Genomic DNA, 26,731 nt, shown 5'->3' with positions numbered 1-26,731 from the left:
CCATAGGTTTTAATCTGAAGTTTCTGTAAAGAATTTAAGACTGGAAAAATAAATACAGCACAAGAGAAAAGCAGCTTTCAGGTAGTGGGCACATCAGCCTTGTCCAAATTTTTTGTGGCAAATTCCTAAAGTCAGAACAGAGGTTTGTAAGATAACCATAAAAATCATGAGCTAAATTCACCTTTGACATAATCCAAGTTTTGTAATTTTGTTGGGAGTAAAGGAACCAGTGCTGCCTTGCTGGAGAGAGAATTTATTTCACCTTTTCTAAAACAGGTAAATAATAGCCAAAGGTTAAAAAAAAATAATTAAATGCTAATGTGTGATTACTCTCACAGTTGGGAGAACACAGAGTGTCTGCTAGTGAGGTGTTAGATACAGGAGTTCAGCGGTGTTAAATGTACAAATAAACCCAGCAACAGGCAAGAGTATTATTTTACTGTGCTGAGCAAAGCAAAATAAATACAAGGGATGCAAATATAAATAGGAAAAGTACAAAATAGCACAAGATCAACAACAATCTTTTGCAAAACTTCAAGACTTCGAAAGACACAAGGCATTATATAGGCAGGAAAAAAATTAAAATAAAAGTAAAAAAAAAATAAAATTAAAAGGCTTTGTAAATCAAACGAAAAGTACAACACAATATACCAAACTCCAGCCAGACCACAAAGAGGGTTTGCTCTTCATAAACATCAGATCAGGCAGCTAAAATTATTACCAAAGCTCTCTTGTAACTGTCACCTGTGGTGGGTATAATTACAGGCTACTGCTGCAAGCACGCCCACGTCATATGGCAATAAAAGGACCTACAGCTTGCCAAGACCAGGCAGACAATGGAGAACACACACCACCTGACGAGAGCCCAAAAAGATCAGCCAGGGAGACTAATAAAAATGACAGCTTCGAAACAAATGACAAAGCTTCAACCACAAAAAAAAAGAAAAGAAGAAAAAGGTGATATCAAATTAGCTGGAAATGCAAGCACTGAGCAGAGTTCTCCAACAGGTTGTAACTTGAGCACAAAGGGAGGAAGAAGGATTTGTGGATGCCTTTAGTTCAGGTTTTAGCTAGAAAGAGCCCTTTTTCATTTGCCTTTTTATTTTGTTTAATTAGATAAAACGTTCCCACATTTGACCTTGGCTTTGTGGGCTGCCATTAAATAGCCAAAGAGATGAAAACTACATTTCCAGTCTGGTGTGGGAGACTGACAGACACACGTATCTATTCAGCTGTCTTAGCACCAACACCTTCCAGGGATACATCCACACACTATAACAAAGCTGAATTTCTTTCTCGTCATCTCAATCCTCAGCTGGATGCCTGCATACACATTCCTGCTGATCAGCTGCACAGAGGCTCATCCTACATCAGGACTGTAGTTTTACCCAAACGCTTGGACCACAGAGTCGAACACACACAGCCAAGGTATTAAAAGGCTTTATCATCAATTAAACCCAACAAAATGCAATTAAAGAGTGAGAGGCAATGATTTGGGTCTCTCTCATTGCCAGGGCTAAGGGAATCATTTTGATGTGATGCATTCAAGTTTTGAGTACATGACACAGAAAGCCTCAAAAATATCAACACAGCATAATTTAAGAGGAAGATCCCCAACCCCAAAATCAAGGGAATTCCTATACAGGGTAAATGCCTTGTTAAGCACACACAGAGGAAATGACTCCTCAAATGCAAAACACAGTTTTGCTTTTGTTTTTATTTTGGAACATTTCATTGGTAAGAAGCACATTGCCAAAACTCCTGAGCTGGAACATAAGGCTGTCCATCTTTTTCAGAGTTAAAAGGGATATTTGTACTGGTCTTTGCTCAGCTCCATCTCACCCTGACTCCAAAGCTTCAAACTCTGCTTTTTAAATCCTGTTTATTGTGTTGTCAAGGCTCAAAGTGGTTATTTCCCTATTAACTTTGTCCTTGTTTGTTCTTGCATTTTTGAAAGAGCTGGAAATAACATGTGTTTACTTTGCTGTGTGTCTCTCAGCATCGTCAATATCACTGTTGCTATTCCAGGAATTTTAACTGCTGCAGCAAAGCAAAGTCCGGGATCTCGAGCTTAAATCGTACTCCCCCTCAACCATGGAAGAATAATAGTGGAAATGTAAAAAATTGCAGGGGAAAAGGGTGAAACCATCCCCTTTAATTGTCTGGAGAAGCCTGTTTCTCATCCAAGCAGCCACTTGTGTCAGGTATCGTGCTCCTGACAGCTTTGCTCCAGCGCTGGTGCGTTTGCACAGGCACTGCCACGAGCAGCCAGGGGGAAGCAGGATGGAAACGTTTCCTCCTTCATTAGGAAAATACCTCTATTGGGATATAACAGCCTGAAATAAAAACACACCTCTCCACTCCAACCTTTTCACCAGAGTTCAAGACCACGATTTTAAAGATGTGCCTTTGCCCGGGATTTGCGGAGGGGAAAAGGGGAAGAAATGTTGGGGGCTCTGAAGAATTACTTACTAGGTGAAATTCCTGAAACCTGCTTCTTGCTGCTCCTCCAGCACCAGCTCTAGCCTGAACATGAACGAATTTCTGTAGCAGGGATCTTTTACAGCTCCCCTATTTAAATAGAAACTGCCTTCCTTCCTTTGCCGACTGCTTCTTTAAAACTGCAGCAAAACACAAGCTGCAAATGGACTGAGAACAGCCCTCAGCAAAAGCTCTACAGTAAAGCGGATGCAAAGACCATCTCTTTTGCATTAATACTTTTTTCCTTCTTTTTTTTAAAGTTTTTTCTTCTTCCAAGTTCCCTATTCAGTGTTTGAAGAATACTCATTCTTCTCTCTTTAGGATTACATCTATTCATTTTATTTAGCTTTTTAATGTGGAGACATTTTAATCTACCATTACTTTAATGCTGTTCCCGAATAGTTTGGGAACAATGATTTATATTTCATCTTCAGCTGTGAGGGTAAAAAAAAAAAAGGGGGGGGGGGGGGACAGAAAAAAGACTAAAAAAGACTATACCCTTCTCATCAGTTACACATGTAGGCAAGGCAGGGTGGTTTGTGTTTTGTATCAGGGAACTGCTTGCTCAAAATTAGCAGACCATCCACAGGGAAAATAAGAAATATTTTAGAGAAGCTCATGTGAGAGCACATCTTACTTCCCCACCCTATAGAAGAGTGAGTTATTACCACCTATTGGTAAAGACTCATTTAAATTAAACCTCTCCCCTCTGCTTGGTTGGCCAGAGGTGCAAGAGAGGTTTGGTGACTCAAGTCTCTTATTCCAGAGCTGCTAGTGGTCTCCCTTCTCCATAGATTTCTCATGTTCCCTGTGAAACTTTCATCCCAAGAATTTCCTCTTATTGATCTATAACTCCCCTCCCATCAAGGAAAAAAATACAATAAAATAAATCACTGTGTTGCAAAACAATGCAGGAGTTAAATTGGATGTTTTACCCGTATATTGTTGTCATGTCCAGGGTTGAATTATGCTCAGTACAACAAGGGCTGGAACATTTTGTGCTTTGCTCGAGAAAGCCAAACCATAACATGCAGGAGACACTTGTCCACATACAGAATGAGAGATTTACCCCAAGTAAACTCCAGAAGGCTCAGATTTTGAGTTAACAAATATCATTCCTGAGGGGATAAGGAACATTGCCCTCTTACTGATAGGCAATTAGCAATTTTAGAGGACACTGTCAACAAGCCAATGGCCTTTTGCCCACAGTTCATCACTATAAATATAGCCCAGCTCAACAGGGATCAAAAATTGTTCATGTCTAATAAGATGATTGGTATCTTCTCTCTGAGATGAGTTTAGCTGGGCTCAGATCCAGCTGCTGTATCAGGAGCTGAAGTGGCAGAGTGCTCCATCACATGCTCAGCAGAGATGCCCAGACGTTCACAGGCTGCAGGCTCTGTCCTCTCTCTCTCTGTCACTGTCCCTGGTCAGACCCAAAGCAAACTGGCAGAGCAGTGCACACCCCTGCAGCCTCACCCAGCCAGCCCTGGGGCTCCTCAGCCTTCCAAGCTCCCACAGCCCAAGGAGCCAGTGCCCAAAACCAGGCATCCCCGAGCTCCCTCTGGGTTTAAAGAGCTTTGGAGATCTCAACCCCAAGAGTTCCCTCACTCTTGCATCAGCCAGCTTTCTGGAAAGCCCAAAGTGCTCCAAAATGACCCCATGCCTGTCATTATTCCCCGCTGCCCACCATTAAATAGCTGCAGGGAGTTTGACCAGAAGCCCCACATTTCCAACACATAATGCTGCATCACCACACGCTCCTCCCTTTCCTCCCAGCACTAAAACATCATAAAATAATTAGTAGACACAGCACAATGTCACTGCAAAATAAATAAATAAATAAATAAATACTGCCTGTGCCTGCTGCATCCCTTGTCTGGCTGGCCCCTGCTGCCAGCAAGAGCTGAGCTGGAAAAATCATTCCCACCTGTCCCCACCCTGGCAGCAGCCTGGATCAGCAAGAAGCCTGAGCTTGATAGAGTGGGAAATGCTGTCAGTGCAAATGAAGTATCCTGGCATGGGTGAGTGTGCAGGGACCCTGAAGGAATCCAGCAGCAGCACTGCCAGCCACACCAGAGGTGCTCTGGTGGCTGGTTTCCCATCGTTTGCCTGATCCTGTCAACGTCTCTTGCAACTATCATACAAACTTTAAAAATATATATATATGATAGTAAAAATTCCAGTCAATATATCCTTTTAATTCGCACCAGCTTATATTTTTTAATGCAATTACTGTAATTTCATTAAATGGCATAATTACCATTAATGCAGAGAAAACTGTCAATAGAAGGTGTAATTATGTTGTATAAAATCACAAGCACAATGTGCAATGATGCATAATTCCTCATGAAAATCATTGTGACTAAAATTAACTTTTAAATATTTTAAAAATACATATAATACAGTAAGAATGATTTGGTTATTACAGACTTCACTTCCACAACCAGCAAAGGGGGAGCAGAGCAGGCAGGGAGTGTTTGCATACAGAAGAAAGGTTCAAACATTTGGCTTAAATGTGCAACAGGAAGGTTAGAAGACAAGTTTTTGTATGCATGAGTGGGAAAAACAAACAGGTTATAATCAGACGTAAAAGCTGAGTTGTGAGCAGACATTCCCCCAGGCACATTACAGGACGCAACTCCAGCTTTTGGACACCAGTGATGCTGTGTGGAAGTGATGTCTCAATGGAGAAGAGTGTGGTGAGGAAGGAGTGAAGAGGACCAGGCTAAAAGTACAACATTGAGACTGCAAACTGGTAGAAAATTGTCCAAGGTAGGATACGGAGTGTGTCAGGCACACCAGAAGGACCATACAGGGATGTACTGGACTATGTGTCCAGTATCTTCAAAATAAAGACCTTTTTGTGATGTATGTTTCAATCAAAGCACAACATACTGGATTGAATACAGAGATAACTACACCAGGATTAAACAGAAAGGGATGTTTGAAGGTCTTTTTGGTCTTAAAAGTCTACAAATCCCCCCCAAGCCTTGAACTGATGGAGAAGAATACAAAAAGAGCTTAAAGGTATCTCTTGGTATATGAACACTGTCAACTCTACAGGCAACATTTTTCACATGGGATATTCCCAGGCAGACACAACCATGTGTGATCATTTTTAACACCAGACCAGTGAAGAGAGGCAAACTATGAAGAACCCAGAAATTCTATGTGTGACCCTTTCCTCTGACCCAGGATGTTTTCTCTAGTTGTGCAACACCATTTCCACCAAACCTTTTCTGCACAGGGCAAACATCACCAAAAGTGAAAATCTGCTCTTCATCTCACCTCCCTTTCAACCCTCTTTACTAAACCTTTAAGCTTGAAAAAAATCTGATTTTACATGCGCTTCAGCAGAGCCCAGTGTCCTCTGTGCCTATACAATTAACTCAGATAAAAAAACATCAGATTAAAAGCACAGAACACTGATGAAAAATGTGATTACATTTTTATAGCACAAAAAAATTCATCTACTCACATGTTCTTGGACTGTCTCCTCTCACCATTACATCCTAATAAAGAAATTTAGCCTGGGATGATGAATCTTATAAATGAGGAAACAGAGTGAGAGCATTTTTCTCATTCACTTGTGTCCTGCCTGTGCTGTCCTCTGTTTCCTCCCTCTTTACCTGTCCCTCTTTTTCTCTTACACCCCCAAAAGCAGCTGATGTCCTTGTCACACACACGAGCTGAGCACTAATGGGGAGGGAAGACTGAAATAGGAAGGTGAAAGATTCCATGTCCTTGGCTATTGCTGTCCTCTGACAGTCTCACAAATATTTTATCTGTCTGGCAGTGGGTTTTGTCTGATTGCTGAAGAAAACAAGGCTCTCATGATTACACTGCCTGCTTGTCTTCCCCCTCCTCCCTCACTTCATTCCCCCCTTGGAAGAAGGGGCATGGGTTACCTGTAGAGGGAAACCAAGGGAAATACCAGATCAAAATGGTAATTGCCAGGGGCCTGAGGGACATCATCTGTAAGGCAAAATAATTTTTAAAAACCACATTTTCTAGTTTGAGGGCCTAACTGGCATCGAACCAAATAAAGGGTTTCATGAGCACAGCTGAAAAATGGGTAGAGAAGCTTTGTGCATCCTCCTCACCTCATCTTTTAACCAGCACATGAGGAGTGGATTTTCCACACAGACTGGGCAGAGAGGGATGCTGCACCTACTGTGCTGTGCGTATTTTAAATACTATGAACACTAACGCTGGAAATAGTGAGAGAGAGAGAGATATATAATTAGCATTTCATTTTTAGTGCCAGAGCTGAATTATCTCCATGTGAGAAAAATCAGATAGACTTAAATTTTGGGTTGTAGAAGAAGCCTGTGGTAATTATTCTTAGAGTTGAGTATTTTTATTCCTTTCCCATTACCCACTTCCTTTCAGGAAACCAGGAGTATTATGGTATCCAGTAAAGATGCTATCAACCTGTAACTTGTAACCTGCTCATACTCTTTTTCACTGGGAATAAATTCCTTTTTCTGCAGACCCATTTTCCCACCTTCTTTTCTGCCTCTCCATCTCTTCAAAACTTTTCCTAGGCTTGGAAAACTGAACTTGACAGCTGTACTTCACAAGCACCTTGGTGAAAAAAAGCAATCCTTTTAAATATGTGCTTAGATTCCTGCTGGACAGTGATGGTAGGACATGGACACTGGGATTTTACCCTCTCTTTCCAGTCCCAGCATGAACAGCTACCTGATTCCCTTGGACACAATCACAGAACTCTTTTGCACAGCCACTCTTACTTCAGTGAGGTACCAATCACTCGGCTCTCCAGCCATTAAATATATATAATATATATAATATCTACTGAATGAGCTTCAAGAAACAGGAAGACAAAAAATTAGAGAAAAGACCCTCTTCATGCTACCCACTCATCTGTGCGAGCCATCCCTCTGACCTACAGAGTGAGGACAGCTCCTCTGCCCTTGTTCTGAAGCTTCTTGCAATCAGGATTGGTCTAATTTACCCATCTGTGGCAAATACAGGTTTTCCTTAAAAAATCCTTTAAGTATGTTACAATTCACAGATAGAAAATGCAGGAGAAAATCTTAGCAATGTGGATGTTATATTGCTTAATAAACACTCAACTCAAAAACTTTTTTTCTGCATGCTGGACCACCACAAAATGATTTTTGCAACCTTTAATGGCACGCCAAACATTTCAAGCATGAAGAAAATGTCACACCGCAGAATAAAGAGCAGGCAAAATCTTTTTGTGCCTGAATGGATTATGAGAAAACTGCAAATGGGGTGTTTACTACCAAGAGGAAAAAGGAGAGAGATGAAAAGCGGGATAGGCAGGTGGAGAACTTGGCTTTTGGTTTGCAGAGTGCAGCAGAACTTGCTGACCAGCCTTCTCCTATTTTTTCTTTCAAACAATGTATTATTACAGTCAAGAGAATAAATTTGCAACAAGCAATGCCAACACAGGCAGAGCAGGAATTGATAACCTGCAGTGAAGTGATGCCTCACTGCAATGGAAGATGGAAGGCACAAAACCCATCAGCTCACTGCACCACTGACATCAAAAGCATCTCCCTACATCACCCTCTTGGCCACCACCCACTGCCTTTCCTACCCCCCAGCTGCCATGTTTCAAATGAAAAATAATTCAAAATTCCAGAGTCGCCACACAGTTACAGCCTGTGCATGGTGGCATCACCCACCACAGGCATGGGCATCCCCAGAGCTCGGTGCAGGAGGTGAATACCTCTGCTCCCAGCCAGGAAAGGCTGCTCCTGAAGGTCTCATTCCCATCCCCACCAGGCCCAGTGCGGCCCAAGCTGCCCTGCAGCCAAAAACAGCAACAACAGCCAACGAGAAAGGGCTTCGCGCTGGTGGGGAGGAAGGCACGGGAACACTCCAGATCCTACATCACTCAGCCCCATGCAATAAAAGAAGAAATCCACTTACCACAAATGCTATCAGGCTCTTCACCGTGGACTCCCAGAGAAAGCAGCTCCAAAGGAATTGTATTGTATTCCATATTGCCATGGTGATTTTTTTCACACGATCAACATTTCTTGATAAGATCTGATAAATATTGAGTGGGAGGAGAGGAGGAGAAGAGGAGTTTAATCAAACACACTAATATTCTACTATTGCTTCGGAAAAAGGGATAATTTAGGCTACAAACGCATGCCAGGGCACATATTACAAATAAAGCTTCTATTTCAGACACATTCGCCAGCTCCTGTCTGCTTTCTGATTACACCCAAACCTTCCAGATTTTCCTCATCTCTTACAAAAAAAAAAAAAAAAGGCACAAACTGATGCCAAAACTAAATAAAACAGTTATACAAACCTACCTTTATCGTCATTCAATTCTTAAAATACATCAATGTCTCAGAGAAAGGGACAGAGAGAATGCAGTCTGCTCCTCTATTCTACATGTTTTGGACTAATCCATAGAAATAAATAGGGATTTTTAGACTTATAATAAGGCCTCTTGATTTTAAAAAGAATAATGGCCATTGTTCATAAATCCTGTGGACTTTTTACATAAGGAATTTAGCCTTTCTTCACAAAGAATGGAATAAGGCTCTCATTGAGCTTTAAGTGCTGCGAAGTGTGCAAAATCCACAGCTATCATTTTCCCCACTCTGAAGCACAAAGGAGAACTACTGATGCAAGCCAGATCAGAAAGCAATTTCATGTTAACACAAACAAACCTTTTAATATATACAGAAATACACTGAATTTACATGTGTTCAGCATTTCATGCATAAATAGGTTTTGTTCTTGCAACTGTGCTACAGCAATTCAAATCTTTCCAAAACAGATGCAAAAGCTTAGCCCAGACCCAATTTTCACCTTTTTAGAAAATTTGCGGTTCTCCTCAGTAAAGCGCTTTTCTCGGGGCTTGAATGTTCTAATACTTGCTTTTATCTAGAAAGAAAAAAATAAAAAAAGAAAGACCATGTAGTTTTAAAGGAGTTGTTTCATTTTCATAGCATCAGGAAGATCAGGAATTTTAGCATCTCTCAATCTTTCCAGACTCTGTGTGACATAGGAGTTGCTTTTAACACATTTTTGCTACAGTGAGGATGGTGAGGCACTGACACAGGTTGGCCAGAAAGAGTGGATGCCTCATCCCTGGAAACATTCATGTGAGCAGGGTTCAGACCAACCTGGTGTAGGGAAAGGTGCCCCTGCCCATGGCAGGACAGGGTGAACGGGATGGGCTTTAGGATCCCTTGGAAACCAAACCATTCTATGATTCCGTGCTAAGGAAAATGCAGACAAGTTAAACTGGGCAAGGTTGGACTCACTTGAGCAGGAGCAGAGCTGTGGCACAGCCCACAATGCCCTTAATAAATAGGAGTTAAACTCAGTAAAAGACTGGAGGGCATAAAGGATTGAGACTGACTCAGCCACCTAAAAACTAAGCACTGTGTCCATGCCTCATTAATTTTCCTGTCAACACCCTGGGAAGAGAACATCCTGGGTCAGCTTTTTAGGGGAGAACTAGGTATTAAAAGTAATGTATAATAAAATGAACCTGAAGCCTTTTTGGTTGTTGTAATAGAAGCCCTGGCTGCAGCCATCAGCACCTCCTTCCTAAGGTGCTTGCGGTTATTTGTCCCTCCAGAAATGCCCCTTCTCTGTCCCATCCACCTGGAGGGGCCACAGGGATAGCCCAAATCTTCTTCACTCACAGCATCAAACATCTCTCCACCACCAGATGCAATGGGGAGAGGACTTTTCTGGCTTGGCTCCTGGTTTTAAAAGCATCACCCCCACCCTCGTCCTTGCAGATTTGCACTTTTCTTACACCAGTGATATGCAAAAAGAAAATACTTTGACTTACAGGATTAAATAGGACATCCAACTCCAAGTAAATTACTCCTTTTGAAGCACGTTCCAAGTCTTTATTCTTCAGTGTGTAACAACTTTGTTTACCATTTCTAATCTATAGTTTGGGTAGGGAGGGGAGAAAAAACATCAATATTTTCCTGGCTGTAACCCTCAACATAATTTAAAGACACTGAAAACAAATAAATAATTATAACTCAAGCACAAAAGAATATAAAATAAAAACTTCTCCCAAACCCTGATAACATACTCAGATCCTGAAATACAAAACAACTGTTGGATTAGAGACCTATAAAATTGCAGATTAAATCTCTTATGGTCCAACTTTAATTTTCAGACCTTGTACTTTATAGTAGAGCATTGCACGTAATAACCAGTCTGAAAATTCTGCCCTGGAAGCCAGTGAGTTGATGGGAAGTAATCAGCCTCTGTTATTACAAGTTTAAAATGGGATTTTTCTTCCAAAGTTTAGGAAAAGAGCCACAAACAACAACTTTACCTACCTATTGCACACTCCAGTACACGAAACCACTTCTTAATGCTTAGTTTATTGCAACGTTATCAAATTATTACCCAGCAAACAAATGCAATCCAAAGAAATGAATCAGCTGAAGTGGAGCGAATGCTAATGTAACAAATGTTCAAAATTAACTAATTCATGTAAAAGACTTCTCCCCCCACCCCACCCCTGAATTTCAATACCACTTCTCTGCTCTGATCAACGCGTTGGCCCTATCTCATTAAGCATCTATTAAAAAAAAAAAACAACCAGCCCAAAAACAAAATACCTTCCTTGCCATTTTGTAAACTATTTGGCTCAAAGCAAAAGCATTCTCTCCTCAAAAATGATGGCAGAAATGTATTTATTACACACAGTGGGATATGTATTGATTAAACATTTGGCTTTTTAGGAAGCAGACCAGTTAATTCTAAACAGCAGTAACATAAAAAACTGCAGCTTACCAAAAAGCTATATTGAGGGGCTGTAATGATCAAAGATTAAAGATAACGGAGGAAATTTGGGGGCATGAAATTGCAACCATATTTAAAATGGCTATTGCTGCTCTAGCATTTAGAAGAGGCACTCATATAAACCATGGTAGAAATGAGTAAGGAAAAAAAAAAGGTGTAAAAGGAACAAAGTGATTTCACAAGACAAGGGAAAGGTCACTTTCTTTGCCAATGCTGCTCCACTCTTTCTACACCAAAACAGCTTGTCAAATGGTAGACGGGATTTCTGCCTACTGGTTGAAAGGGAAGAGGGATCTCACAAGGACCAACTCTGCATCCTCAGTGGTGTAGAGCCAGGAACTCCAGCTATTTCCTATTTTCTCACCCAAAGCTCTACAGTTACAGAGACCTATGTGGAATTCATTTAATACTAACAAATAAAAGCAGTAACACTAAACTGATCACAAGGCACCTCTGCTTTCACCACAAGACAGCACACACAGTGCTGGAGCTGGCAGCAAAGGATGCTGCAGGAAAGGGGCAGGTAAAAAAACATTTTGCAGTCCTGCAGGCTCAAAGCAGAAGAGCTGCCAAAGTGATTAAACCATTTTCTATGGCCAAATGGACTGGCATCAGAAGGTCCTCGGGCCAAATGCCACATGCAGCATCATCAACCCATCATAAAGGTTTCTGCTCTCTCACCAGTTTGCTTTTCCCTCCTTCAAAAAAAGGCCAAAAAATTGAATTTACTCAATGAAAATAACATTTTGTTTGGAAAATAGTGCTTTTGTTAAATTTTACATTTAAACGGTTTTACTGATGGCAGGAATACTGAGACAGGAGGATTTGGTTTGAGGTCCTTGGTGCAAGCAGCAACAGGTTTAGCCTGAGCTTTGATTCATGGATTCTGCTGTGAAAGGACAGAATGTACTTTATTTCCAGTGTGTCTGCAGAAATGCAGATGTCCAGTATATATCACAATATCCTAATTCTGGATTCCCCATGGTTATTCATTGTGGAGCTGAATTTCCTTGGATTTCACGTACATATATTTCTCATCACATTTCAGCCAGTTACACCAGAAGCAACAGGTAGTGGGAAAGCCTCTTTATGTTCTTTGGGATATATTTCTTTCTTACATCTTTCAAGAGCACAACCCACAAGGAAAAGAAATGTGACACAGAGCTACATTGATAGAAAAAGAAAAAATAAATGTTTCTGAGTATTTGAGCCTGATACTGTGGTGTTCTGTACTCAAAAAAAAATGCTTTGGGGAAAAGACTCTTCATTTTAAGAACTGGAGCTGAATCAAACATTTTGGGTGTGTCTGCAGGTGTTTTCAAACAGTAAGTTTTAAATCAGCAACAAGTAATTTCCACCTCTGTATTTGTAAATAGGGGTTGTTTGGGAAACTTCTTGAATGGTGTCATTGTTATTATTGCTGCTATTCTTAAATTGAACAGGGCAGAAATTAATGCAGTGCAAATAAAGTTTTAGAGTCAGATTTATTTCGCATATTTAATTCTAAGTGTTCAAACTGTCTGGAAAAAAGGTGTGCAAGTATGACGCAAGCTAGGACTAAACATTCATACAGATATTTTAGCTTCAGACTTTCTTTAGAGGGAATAAAGCACAAGAGAAGAATGGCAGGCTATGAAATGGCCTGTCTCCACTGCATTTTCATTTGGATAAAAAGGAAAAAAAACTGAAAAAGAAGCCAAACAAAAGACTTCTTTGCAGTTTGGGCACTGTGCTAGGGCAGCGTGGTTCAACAAAAGGTACAGGGTAATTCTAAGACCCAGGACTGCATGGATTACACTGCTGGCATGTCTCAACTGTGCCCACAAGAAAACATGTAAAAGAGCCTTAAATACTCCTCATTTTCATTGCATCCTGTTCTTGGGGCAGATTCTGTTCAGCTTCTCCCCCAACTTGAGAGACAGACAGTTATAATAATTTCATTTTGCATCTATTTATTTCTGCTCTCTGGGTACTTTCCCCCAGTCTCTGCTGTCCCCAAAGACTGCTGAAATGCTTTCTCCAGCTGTGGAGAAGAGCAGCCAGAGCTGGGGTCATGGGATGAACTTCAATGTCAGGAAGATCAGGTTTCTTCTGTCACCCAGACACCTTTTGCTACAAACCTGATGATGTCACATGGATTTGTCTAAATGAGTGGTTCTGATAACTGTGTCTAAAACAGCTTAATATCTACTTATGGGAAAAAGAAGGGAAAGGAATATTTAAATTAAATGTGAAAATATCTGCAGGTAAGCACCTTAAAGAGACAATCAATATTATTCCTTTATTGATGATGTGTTATATCCTCACTGAATACTAATGCCTGCATTCTCTGAAAGCTTCTTAATAGCTTACTGGGGCTCAAGCACCAAGCAGGACTGCCCATAACCCTGGGATTAACACCAGGACAGCAGTGCCTACCACACCCACATGCTGCATTTTGCAAGGTCACCATCAGAAACATAGTCTGGATTTTCATCCCATGGGAATTTCTGATATTTGGGGCATTTCCCTCTTCTGAATCAACACAGAAGGACAAAACCACATCCATATTTTCACAGAAAGACCTGTATATTCTATATCACATTCCTTCTCCACACAGGGCCACAAAAAGGAAACTATCAGTTGGAAGAAAAGCTGAAATCCTTTTTTGCAATAAATATTTCAACCTACAGAGGCACTTGAGGCAAAACACTCCCTGAAGTTGCCTCTAACTGAAGGAAATGTTGAGGTACATGAGACCACCATCCAGTCAAGGTCCAAAGTGCACCAGGTTCCTCTCAAATGAATGAATATATTTGCTAAACTCTTCGCACAGATGTCCCCAGTAAAACAAATGTGACTAAACACAGTATTGATGTAGCCAGCCAATGCTAAATCTATTAAGCAACAACCTTCTGACCGCTTGGGAATTTTAATGAAATAGCAAAAGCCAAGATTGATATGACACAAAACACGGAGAAGACAGGACCCTTACGCAGCAAAGTGTGTTTTTTCATTGCTCTTGTCTTAAAGAAATATGGTTTAGAGGCTTTTTTTTTACATTGATTTTAAGAAAACTTCACTCTGTATCCAGCTTTGATGCAGATTCAATGTCATATATTGATGACCTGACAGAAGAATGCTGGGTTAAACCTCTGTACATCAACACCTGTGACGTGTGGAGAGGGTAATGGCTACTCTCCAAGGGTAATTCATCTAAAGCATTTGGGACCTCTGATATTCCTGCTTGAGCTCATTGCTGATGCACAATGTAATCCCATTTGCCCTGCATAACATAAAGCTGTCTTGTAATAGACACACACCTCCCCTTATCAAAGGACGTATTTCCCCAGGAAAAGATGAAACCAAGCCACGTATTTGATCCACCTACACATGAATAAAGAGAGTTTTGTTCCTCCCCAGTCTTGCCACGTGCACCAAACCAATTTTGTACAAAATGCTTGTTCCTTCACCCCAAAAGTCTTTATGCCAAACACTTCACTTTGAATAACCTTCTGTAGGATCCGAAGAGGAATGGAGATTTGGGTTTTTGGCAGAGGACTGCTATCCAAAGACCAAAGAGATATGGAGCTGATGGACTGAAAGAAAGCAGGCAGGGCTTTCATAGGAGGGCTTCGAGCCAGTCTGAGGAGGAGCTGACAACCCTGGAGTACAAGGATCCTAGGTGATACTTGAGACAACCTCCCTGCTGGTACTGTTTCAGTGAGCAGCAAGTGGCTGGGAGAGAATCTGACGTCAGCAACAAGACGTTGTTTTCCCTGGAAGAGAGGTGGGGGATTTTTCCCCATTCCAAAAATCCTGGTTCATGATCAGGATAAAAGTCAGAACAGACAGCACACTTCACAGCTGCCTCCATTGCATAAACACAGCAATTTGACTTTTCTCAAACTCTAAAACTTTCTCCTGGAAAGGACTGTGCACTTATGGTCAAGTGCTAAGTAAGTGCAACCGTCAGGTGTCTGCTCTCTGAATCCAGGCCATCCTTTAGACAATCAAGCTTGCCAAAGGCACACTCCCTGTTTTCAGTGTATCGTTGGCTACTGACCTTGCCTGGCACTTGAGAATATTTCATAGACCTCTACCTGTTGGCTGGAAAAAAAGGGTGCAGCTGAGGACTACTCTGACCTGATAATCCAGCAGATAAAAAACATTCCATTCTGCTCTACAACTTCTCACTCAAAGGCCTTTCTACATGAGGATATTTGATATACTCTGCTTTCAAATTCATTGAAGCACACTATATGCTCCCATGTCTCTAATAACTTGCAGCCTTCTAGGAGATAGGAGTCTCTTGAAGCAGAGGAAAAAAGACAGACCCTCACAAAGACACACGGTTGCCTTTACTAAGATCTAGGACACAAAGGAACACAGAGACAGAAAGGACTTCTTTGATAATTAGTTCAAGTCCCCCAGAACCTACAAAACTTCTAAAACCTATCAAACTTCTTTCTTGAAGTAATAAAGTTTTTGCCCTACTTCTTCGTTGCCCAGGTTCTTCTCCAGTTTCTGGCACACAAGCTTGCTCTGCTCAGGGCTCGTGGGCTTCCCTTTCACTCCCCACACCCCAAAATCTCCCTCCCAGCCCAAGGCTTGGCCAGGCCATGCTCTATGGATCACCTCTGGCAAGAGAAAGATCCATTTTGCTGGATGCTGTGGTAGCACTGAACTGTTTCTTTTCTAGTGTAAATTGTGAATGTGGCTGACCAGAGCAGTGCTTGAGATGAGGTCTCACACTTGCTTTAGAGGAGTAATTTGACAAAAAGTACACAAGAAAAAAAGTACAATAGGTTGATCAACATGGAAAAGTTAAAGCTAAATTACAAACTTCTCCCTTTGTCTCCAAATTCAGTTTATTGCTCGCAAAATGTGCATTTATCCAATTCTGCTTTATCACCTCTCGCAGAATGTGAAGTTTGTAGCTATATTCACCATTTGGCACCTTAAAACTCTTCTCATGCTGCCCAGCTTTTTATTTTTCTTATTTGGTTCTGTAATAACCCTACATCACAGTCAAGGATGAACGGAAAGAATACATAATTTCACCATCCCTGAATTTTTGTGCTGTAAGGTTATTCCTGTGTTAATGTGATGATGAGGGTGTAGTCATGATTGCAAAATGCCAGTGTGGGACTACTGAACACATTTAACCCAAAATTCAGTGTCATATTAATTAAACATTTGATATCCCTCCAACACATACTTTACTAAAGGCAATTTTTCATTAAGGAAATAATCTAGCCATCCATGAACAATTCCTGAAGTAAACTTACTTCATGTGCTGACAGCTCACAAGTCAAACTTGTGCATTTTTAACAGGAAAAAAGAATGGCAAAAGCACATCTATTTTCAAAAGACAACTCAATGCCAGGCAAATATTAGGCCTGATTACATACAGAAATTAAATCTATATGGTTGTGAGGCTTCCTTGAGTCTTTAACTTTTGTTCTCTTTTAGTATATTTATCTAAATGGTTCAAAGTATACATTCAAAGTTACAGTCAAAATGATAACATACATTGAAATTCCTATTTGAAGAAAAAGAGCTTAGAAAATTACAGTTCTCTGTCTGAGCAGACCAAGTTAATAGGTGCAAAATGGTTTTAATCAGAAGCAGAGATGAATATATTTACACTAGATTTGACTGAAATAGGAGGCAGAGAAGTTTGGATGGGAAGGAAGAAGATCAGTTGGCAAGGGAAAGCATAAACAATTTTTATTTTATTTTTTTTGTCCCAAACCTTGGACACAGAAAAACCTACACTGAATAGTTTGGACATTACCACACACATGCACTCCCCCTCCTCTGCCTTGTTACATGCTTCCTAAGGGATACTTGACAAATGCCTATAAAATCAACAGAAAATCCAAATCTAACATCTTCTCACTGTGAGCCCACACAGCCTGCTGCCGATCATGCAGGCCATTTGGCAAGCACTGGGTCTGCAGGAGAGCAGCTGCTCCAGCCACTCTCTTCCAGTAACATCAGAGATACGAGGACTTGGGGAGGAATTAACAAAGTGATCAAAAATGGAATAAAAGATGTTAAGAGGTTTTTTCCTCCCTGTAAACATCAAATAATCCTTCATGCCCAACTGACTTTAACATTATTCTAAAATAGAAGATATTGACAACTCAAGCTACAAAAATAGATGAACAATCTAAAATATCCACAAAAAGATCACGTAGTCTGAGGGAAGAGCATTGTAAAGCTCACAACAGCGTGTGGGCCACTGAGAGCTCAGAATTTACTCCTCAGATCCTTCATATCCGCAGATTGCTGGGCTTCTCCTGTTTCAGACCCCAGTGTGAGCAGCACAGGGTGGATGAAAGCACATACACTTTTGTGAAGAGATTCAGAAGCCACATTGGTTTTAATTCACATATACAAGAAATACACTTATTTAGACAAAATCACAACAAAACTGGAGCGTATAGACCTATTTCCCTACTACTGTAAAGCATTCTTTAGTTTGGGATCATATCCCAAAGTCAGTTCAAGAGTTTTCTGGGCAGTTTGCTTTTTATTTGGAAATACCAAATATTTCAGTCCCTCTCTCTGATCTTGACTGGCCCCTTACTGAAATTGTGCTGATGCTGTGAGCCTCATATGGCCTGCCTTGATCAGATGGGACCTTTGCTTTCCCTCTAGAAATCTCCCATTTCTCCAGTCTCTGCTGGGACAGAGCCCCACAAACCCATCACTGCCCTTCCTGCAGCAGCCAACCTCTAAAACTCAAAGACAAACTCTTGCCTCAACCCTGGAAGATGTGTGCCAGCCTTTCTGCAGAGGCAAATCTGCTTTCACAGGGATGTTTCAAAACAAGACTGCAATTTTGTACTGTGCAGTTTCAATCAGGATCCACCATCTGCCTATTTGAGAGTGCTATTACCCACGGCATCACACTGAGCATTACTGAAAGCATCTCACCACAGCCTGTGCTGCTGTGGTTATATATGGAAAGCATAAATGTCATCATAGAATACCCTGACTTGAAAGGGACCCACAAGGATCCTGGAGTCCAACTCCTGCACAGGACAACCCTGAGAATCACACCAGCATGTTTGTACAACAAATCATCACCTCACACTCCTGCACAGGGCTCAACTGCACAAATATCTGTCACGGCATCCCCTCGGCACAGGGAACTCCTGCAGAGCATCACTGCCTCCCAATTCACAGCAAACCCCATGCTTACAGCTAAATGTGTTTACACAACTTGCCTAATATGACACAAGAGTCCCATGATGTTTCAAGCCTCATCTACTAATTGATTTAATAAGTCACAGCCTAGAAAGTTCTTCCTACACGTTACTGTAAAAACTACCAGAACCTTCTGTGACACTGCACATACACATGGAGCTGTTTACGTCCTCTTGATCCGGTTTGCTCGCTAATACTACCAGTCTTGTTTCAAAATTAAATCAGTCTTACCAAACACAAAGCTGCTTTTCCCCCATTCCTCTATTAAAGTCTTTTAATGATCCTTTCATGTTCCACTCTCTTTAGCTTGGCCTTTTTTTGGCTGTTTCTGAAAAAGCTTCAACTCCCCTTAATCTCCAGAGCAACCACTTTCCCCTGAGCTCGCTTTGTTTCCAGTTTTGATTTTACACTCCCATGGTAGCGCTCGCTCCTCACATATTTGTTTACAGAACAAAAGCCACCAGTCTTTAAAAGCACTGTGGAGTGGAAAACACCCCTTTTAGGTAATTTCATTCAGCCACGCCAATAACAACAGCTATCTCTACTCAATCCGACTGCGATGTGCAATTACTTTCTTGGAGTAAAAAGAAGCAAGACAGAACAAGGACATGCTTAAAATGTTACCTTCAGAAGATGATGTGGAAACACACAGAACAACTCAATTATGTTCTCCGACCTACGTGGCACTGATGAAGTACAGACATTTCTGCAGTTTGCTTTCCAGTCAACCAAATTTGTACTAAGATGGGTGGACAATGCTTGTTACACTAAGGAGAACTATAAACACTGCCACCTAAGGCAGGTATAGATCACAAAACCTGTTTAAATCTGTGGGGTTTTGTGCTAAGGGGGGAAAAAGGCAACGTATTCCCAGCCAACCATGATACATGTGGAAAAGGTAACTTACAGACAGCAAAGGGATGGCAACTTTTCCAAGGAAATCAGGGGGTTTGTCTCCATCTTCATCAAACACTGTCACTTCCAGAACATCGTGAATATCTTTAATAGGGCTGGAACAAAAAAATGCAGACACATAAAAAATAATATTCAATACACATACACACAGTCTCCTCCACAAAGATCTGAGACTGGTGTTGTACTAATTAAGTCTGTATTACCTTGGGGTATATAACTAGCATTTAATTAAATTCCCCCCACAAAATGAATCAAGTGATGGGCATTCCCCAAGCTTTTCCCTCAAGTTTCAGTTGCATAACTAGGTCCAGACAGTGACTTTTTGGTATTTTTTGTATTGGTGATGCTATCAATGTAAAACTCAGCTCTCCAACAGAGAATGCTGGTGCTGGAAGAGGTCAAGGGCTGAATTCAGACCCAAGTTTCATTGCATTAAAACTGCACAGTGACACACACAGGTAAGTGTGTTGCAGAAAACCTGGATATAATGGGGACGGCTTTGTAGTGGTACTGAAAGGTCCAGCTAAAATGGACTCACCCACCCAAAACAATCCAACTGCTCCAAAATACATCTAAATCATCAATAGCTTTTAAGGGGCTTAATTAATTTCTTTTTTAATGGACAAAAATCTAAGGAGAGATGCGAGTGCCTGACTGGCTCTGCAGATTTGGTGCTGGGATCAGCCAGGCAACATTAGTAAGAAAGTTAGAGAAAGTCCATAGCTGACATTTCTGAGACCCACAGGAAGTACAGACACAAACTTTCTTTTTAAATAAAATAAATTTGGATTGTTATTGGATTTATTTTGCTGGCTGAACATCCGACAAGACTCATCTGCTGGCACAGTCTCAGAAAAAACAGTCAGGAGTGGAAGCTTCTTAAGAACAAAGTATGAGAAAGGACACCAAGACACAAGTATTCAGCTGCACCCCTGAATTAAACAGAAATACAGCAAAGTATTTCTATTAAAGAAATCAGATATTTTTTTCTTGTGTTCTCATCCAGCCTAGTATTTATGAATGTTGCTTTAGCAAGAAGTTCATAATTTTCAAACTGTTCTTCCAGTGGACAGATGCAAATGTCAAAAATGCTTCACTGCCACTCTTTGCACAGACTGCTGCAGTCTTGGGAGACATTTATCTCACTCACTTATTCACAGAAATCTTTGTCAGCATAAATCAAGATTTAAAAATTGGGCTGCCTAAAAGCAATACCAAAATTATTACTTATATTATTAATAAAGTGACAAATAAAATAATACCATGATTTCCATGAAAATTTAAGCATCTAATTTGGAGCGTTTGACTAGTTAAATTCAGAAGATAGACCAACACCAACATGAGCTCTAATTCTCTGCTTACTCCAAACTAAACAAGGATTCCACCAAGGTTCGGTGAAACATATTTTAAGTTATGGAAAATGTAGGCGTGAGTATCTGGTCTCAACTTTCTGTTACATTATCTCTTGGATCAAACTATGACTCCATTATGTCTAGTCATGATTCTTCCTATAAATATCACAGTAATTTTTCTTTTAATGACTTCTATTAATAAACTCCATGCAAGAACTAGTAAAAGGCAAAAGGCTTTAATTAAGTTATATTTGAGATTTCTCCAACATCCTCTCTGACTATGAAAAAAATGACATATCTTAAACTTGACCTTTGCATTTTCCCAAGTCAATAGCTTTCCTAGTTAAGCCGCTAAGTGGAGTTGCTGCATGGTTTCCAAAGCAATCCACTTACAATGTGAAAACTTTGTTCCACTCTGGGTTGAGGTTCTTGTAAACGGTGTGTGTTTGAAGCATGTCATTTCCCAGCTCCAAGACACAGAAAGGATCACTTTTGCCTAGGGAAAGGAAAGGAAAATTAAGTGGACCAGTTATGGTATTTAGTATGCACACTCTTTCTTTGCAGCCCTTGCAGGGTGGAGGAAGTGACTCGTTAAATAAAATTAGATCCATTAAAGCAACTGCGAAGTGTCTCGTTCTGTGGAATGACTTGCCCAAAAAAATTGCATCTCTGATCATTCCCAGTTCTGGAAACTCCAACACTTACCTTACAGCTCACTCAGGAGGCTTCACTCTTAATACCTGAAATCTAAGACCTTGAGTGAATCATCCCTCAGTCCTTACAGCAAGAAAGATCTGTTCATGGTGACAATGACTCAGCTGCCCTTAGGAAAGCAGCACCATTGCTCAGAGCCAGGGAAGGAGCAGCACTGCAGTTACACTCCCTGTTTTATCCTCTGCTTAGAGCCTGTTGTCTTCTTCAGTTCATTACAGGATTAAGTATCCACATCATGAGAAAAGAAGCACAACACTGACTGAAATCAGAAGTATTTCTTCAATTAGTTCCATGTGAGCAAGTCCTTGAAGCAATGAAGGCTCTACACTGTGCCACAGTTTAAACAAAACCCAACATCAACTGGAGAATCCATGCATGATCCAAGTATTGTACTTACAGCCAATAGAGTAAACCCACCACAACAAAACAAAAAAAAAAAAAAAAAAAAGGCAGAAAAACTCCTCCTCTCTAAAGAAGGATGTCAACATGGAATCTATTAGGTGAACACATGTTTGCTAATGTATTTTCTGATCACTCACATTAAATGAATTTGTAGTTTTACCAACTCATTGCAGCTCAGCAGTTTCCTTTGCGAGCAGAGTGGCCCCTTATCAGCATGTCTGGCTCAGCATCTGATTTAATCTCATCTCCAATGCTCATGTACAACTCAGCCACAGACACTCCAGCCTAACTTCTATGTAGGCAACTAAATATGTCAGCAATGCAGGGATTTAGATATCAGACAAACAAGCTATTTAAGCAAAAGCTGTCCTTTTCTAAATCCTTATTTTCTGTATTATTAATGCAGAGCTTTTAAGGGTCTTACTCTCAGAAGTTTATAAACTAAACAGGAATCTTTTAAGTATGTAAACAGTGGGTATTAACTAGTCAATATTGGTAAAGTTTAAAGACCATGTGTATTACTGGAATCTATTTGTCTTCTCCTTTTCAGCTTACATGCCCATTCCCTGATAAGTGTGGAAAATGCATGTAGCCTTTCAGAGAAACTGCTTGAAATGCAAACTGGTATATGCCAAAAACAATCCCACTGTATAATTTGGTATTCTGAATGCTATTTTTTGGTCAGTGAGCAAATGCAGTGTTTGAGAAGAACTCTCATGCGTACACAGAAAACATCCAACAAAGCAGAAAAAGTCACTTCCACATCAACAGAACTATTATCTAGGAATATAAAAGTATGGAAGGCTCAAACTGGGCTAGCTGTGGGTGAAGAGCTTCTACATATATGATACAGCTGTCTGGAAGCCAGCCCAAAAATTTATGTCCAAGAGTAAAATATGGATTTCCAGAATACTGTTCGAAACCAAAGCAGATAGTGTGTGTTTTCTGATCACTATTATTACAGCAGAATAAAAACTTGCAATTAAAATCCATGATGACAACACACAGAAATCCCAATCACACCAAAATCCAATCTTTACTGTGGGAATAAGGTATAAGGTGGCATTACATCCATCATACCCACCGGGCTGTGGGACTTGGGGGATTTAAGACTCATGGCTGCTATGGGAAGGGACAGGGAGGGGACACTACCTGCTCACACTGCTCTTCTATTAACCCTTGGAAATCTTTGTACCTCTGATTCCCTCTGTGATTTTCCCTTTATTAGATTTTTAGCTGGGACTTTGAATTTACTTTTATCAATAACAATAAATCTGAGCAGTCTCCTTGGCAATGCAGGAAATATGGCACTGCTCTAGGAGGGCTCTATTATGGAAGCCCATAATTGCTGCACTAATCATTTATGAATGGCTCAGAACAGATAATTAATCTTTATGTCTCTCATTTCATGATCAGAAATTATGCTATTTTTACCTAAAATGGCTGCATCCTTTTGCAATTTGGTGGGTCTATTACAGCATAATACTAGGATATTTTCAGCACTGCCATTGAAAAACAATTTGTCATTTGCTTCATGAATCAGGCTCAAAGCCTGGGTTATTTTGAATATAATGACAGACTGAGTAACCTTTTACTTAAGCAGAATTTCATTCTGTGCTATGCACAAGGAATGTGTATCACATACCCTGTATGAAAAGTCTTTGAATTGCAGAATCAAGAACCTGCGTGTCTCTTCCAATGCTCATTATCCACCCACAGGCTCCTGTTCGAGTACTGAGGGAGAGGGGGCCAAATCCATCACTGATGCAACTGCTTCAGCATCAGCAAAGTTTTCCAGAGGGTAAATAACCTTCTGGGCTCAGCTTTTTCCAAAAATTCTGTCTATATTAAAACTCCACATATTTCTAGATGGAACTTTTGGCACATGGCAAAGCTGGGGCTGCTCTGCTGTGCTACATTTACCAAATTAAATTAGTCAGCAAGGTGCAGTTACACTCCTAATTTCATATAGACCTATACATTATGTCAATTTAGATATGGATTTCTTTACAAGCTACCTTTCGTTATTGACAGGTTTTGGGGGTTTTTTTTCTTTTTTTTCAAATTAAATTCTTCAGTTCCTTAAAGTATTGCTCTCTGCAGTAAACATTTTTTTCCAATTCAGGGTTAGCAGTGAATTGAATATAGCCCTAAAACAGTACCATGATTAATCGTAGTCTTTCTCCTTTGCTCCTTTTTTTAGGAGCAGCATTCTCTTATGTAACAATGCCTTCACAAAAACAAGGGAATGGAGCAAAAATGTTTTCCCTCTACCATCTTTCCTGCCCTTATCAACAAGTTATCTTTAAAAAATGACTGTGTCAGCAAATACACAACACACAATGCTGTGCCTGTGAATTATGAGCTGCTGTGAGATAGAGAGGGGAATTAAAAGGTCTCCAGAATCCTGGAGAAGATGATAATAAAAATAATAATATCCAGGCAGTCACTACAGAGAAGTATCAACGTCCCAGACTTTCCCCAGAGGTACAATATAAAGTTGTGGTTTTAAAAGGTGTTAGTGTCCACTGCTGTCAGGATCGAGCACAACCTGAGGAACAGCTCAGTGGAAAATCCATACTTTTCATGGAGTAAGAGCACCAAAAAGGTCACCCCAAAGTGAAGCCTCAAATAAGCTCTAAGAGAAAGCATCGCACTCGCAGCCCCATTGCTGACAAGTTTTTTCAGGTGACAGTCTGCAGCACCACCCAAACCCACACACCCAGCACCACATCAGACACCCCAACATCTTTCAGTCTTGCTCCCAGCTCACAAGACACCTGACAGAAGAGGGAGTGGCTTTGCTTTGCAGGTGCTCTGCAAGCACCATCGCTGTGTATCAACTCTTTCTTACTTTACACATTCCTGATGGCAAAAACACTTAGCATGATGTGCTGTTGTAAAGTTACCTGTCAGATTGCTCAGGTCTAATGGGAAATTAAGATCTCCATCTACTGGACCTTCCCAGATACTTTTGGCAGTCAAAGCCATTTGGTATCTCAGTTTCCTGAGGCAGGTTTCAGTGCGGGAGAGATGATGGGTTGATTTGCTTTTCCTTGATCAACTGATCCTTGCAAAGCAATATATTACAGCATCATATGTTGCAAAACAGAAAAAAAATACCTGAAAAATCTGCTGCCATCAGGTCCACTGCCTTTAAAACTTTGACTTGTAAGAAGCCAATGTCCTTCATGTCACGAAAGGAATTCTTTATACACTGCAAGGAGAAAGTGTAAAGATGTATTTTGCTTGTAAGAAACAGAGACTATGGACCACTAAGAAACAAAGACTATGGACCACTAAATAACTTATCACAGAGTCAGTTAGGTTGGAAACAACCTCTAAGATCATCAGGTTCAGCAACTAACCCTGCACTTCTATGTCCACCCCTAAACCACGTACCTAAAAGCTACACCTACCCATCTCTTAAATACCTCCAGCACTGATGACTCAACCACTTGTCTGGGCAGCCTGTTCCAGTGCTGAAAACCCTTTTGGTGAAGAAATGTTCCCTAATATCCAATCTAAACCTCCACAGGCACAAATTGAAATACACTTATTCCATCCTGACCAGCTTTTGCAGACATAGAAGCCGTCACAAAGCTTTATCTCCCAACATTTAAAGTCCAGAAAATAACCTTCCCGAAGGAGGGAATAAAGCTAAGTATATTATTATCTCCTCATGATATTCAGTGTCTCATTCCCCATGATAATCTTCTAACACAATTCAAGTTTGCAAAGAACAGCATTAGTTTAAAACTCAACAAATACAAACAGCCAAATTGCTTGGGTCTATCTGCCCTGCCAATCTCCTTGTCATTCAACATGCAACTACTCCATTTAATAGTTTACTTTGGTAGGGGAGATGTCATTATGACTGGAGAATTTTTTTTTCTGAAGTTTTGACTATTTCAAAACCAAAAAAAAATACAACAGAAAAAAAAAGGAAAAAGAAGACAAACTCACAAAACGTCGAGAAATCTGCTGCCGTTCGTTGGGGTCTCCCAAAGGACAGACACACAGATCAGAGATAGACACTCCTGTACATGGGGCAACAGCAATCAGCATCAGCAGGGACCCTGGGTGTTTCTCCAGAGGCAGCTCCAAGCAGTTGGTCTGCTTTGTTGGCAAGGCAGTAATGTCAACGTGGCACCTGGAATGACATTGCCAAGGGTTAATAAAAACGAAGAGGTGGTAAAAAAAATAATAAAGCAACATTATATTGATTTTAGCAGCAAGCAGGCACCAAAACTTTCTGCTTCTTCAGTGCAAAAAATAAAAACATCCCAAAATTAAACACGGGAAACTAATTAGTCAGATTCTATTGTATTTACTGTCAGGTTTTGCTTTCTGGTCTGTCTACTGGTAAGGGGAAGTAAAAGGTTTGGACTGCAAGTACAGGCGGAAAACTTAACTCTGGCCTGCCTCACTTCCCCTCTAAAATCCCCCAGTGTTTTGTGATGGATTTAAAACACAATTCAATTTCACCTGGGGGAAAAGAAAAGGGGCAAATGCAAAATTTAAAACATTAGCCTAAAATAGATTAGTTTCTTTAAAGTCACATACTCCATTTTATGCTACATTATACTGTATGCCCCAATCTCTTTTACAAGCTTTACTAGAGCTACATTTTCAGTGTAGTGTTATATTTCCCAAAGGGAAGGATTGTCTTAAAAGTCCCCCACCCACTCCTTGCATGTATTATATATCATTAACCTGATGCTTCCCCCAAAAATAAAAATAAAGAGGATAAAAGAGAAACATTCATAAAGAGACAACAATAAAATATGAGCATGGTCTAAAGCAGAGATCACCAGGCAGCCAGTTACACACAAAGGGAGTGGTTAAATGCAACAAAAAATCTA

At 40.5% G+C, this 26,731-nt stretch overlaps 1 protein-coding gene across 1 annotated transcript in view; it reads right to left on the bottom strand.

Annotated features, from left to right (window-relative positions):
- Window positions 1–26,731, bottom strand: part of MCTP2 (multiple C2 and transmembrane domain containing 2) — a 100,086-nt gene that overhangs the window by 35,086 nt on the left and 38,269 nt on the right. The window contains exons 10-16 of the mRNA XM_041418621.1: window positions 25,833–26,019; window positions 24,990–25,083; window positions 21,144–21,246; window positions 19,391–19,493; window positions 10,307–10,408; window positions 9,310–9,384; window positions 8,410–8,529 (exon numbers count right to left, since the gene is read on the bottom strand). Coding sequence (XP_041274555.1) covers window positions 8,410–8,529; window positions 9,310–9,384; window positions 10,307–10,408; window positions 19,391–19,493; window positions 21,144–21,246; window positions 24,990–25,083; window positions 25,833–26,019 — 784 coding nt within the window. The remainder of the gene's footprint in view (window positions 1–8,409; window positions 8,530–9,309; window positions 9,385–10,306; window positions 10,409–19,390; window positions 19,494–21,143; window positions 21,247–24,989; window positions 25,084–25,832; window positions 26,020–26,731) is intronic.

Source organism: Onychostruthus taczanowskii, unplaced genomic scaffold (genome assembly GCF_017590055.1).
Source record: "Onychostruthus taczanowskii isolate IOZ18803 unplaced genomic scaffold, ASM1759005v1 scaffold6, whole genome shotgun sequence".
Lineage (NCBI taxonomy): Eukaryota > Metazoa > Chordata > Aves > Passeriformes > Passeridae > Onychostruthus > Onychostruthus taczanowskii.
This window is presented reverse-complemented; position numbering and strand designations above follow the sequence as displayed.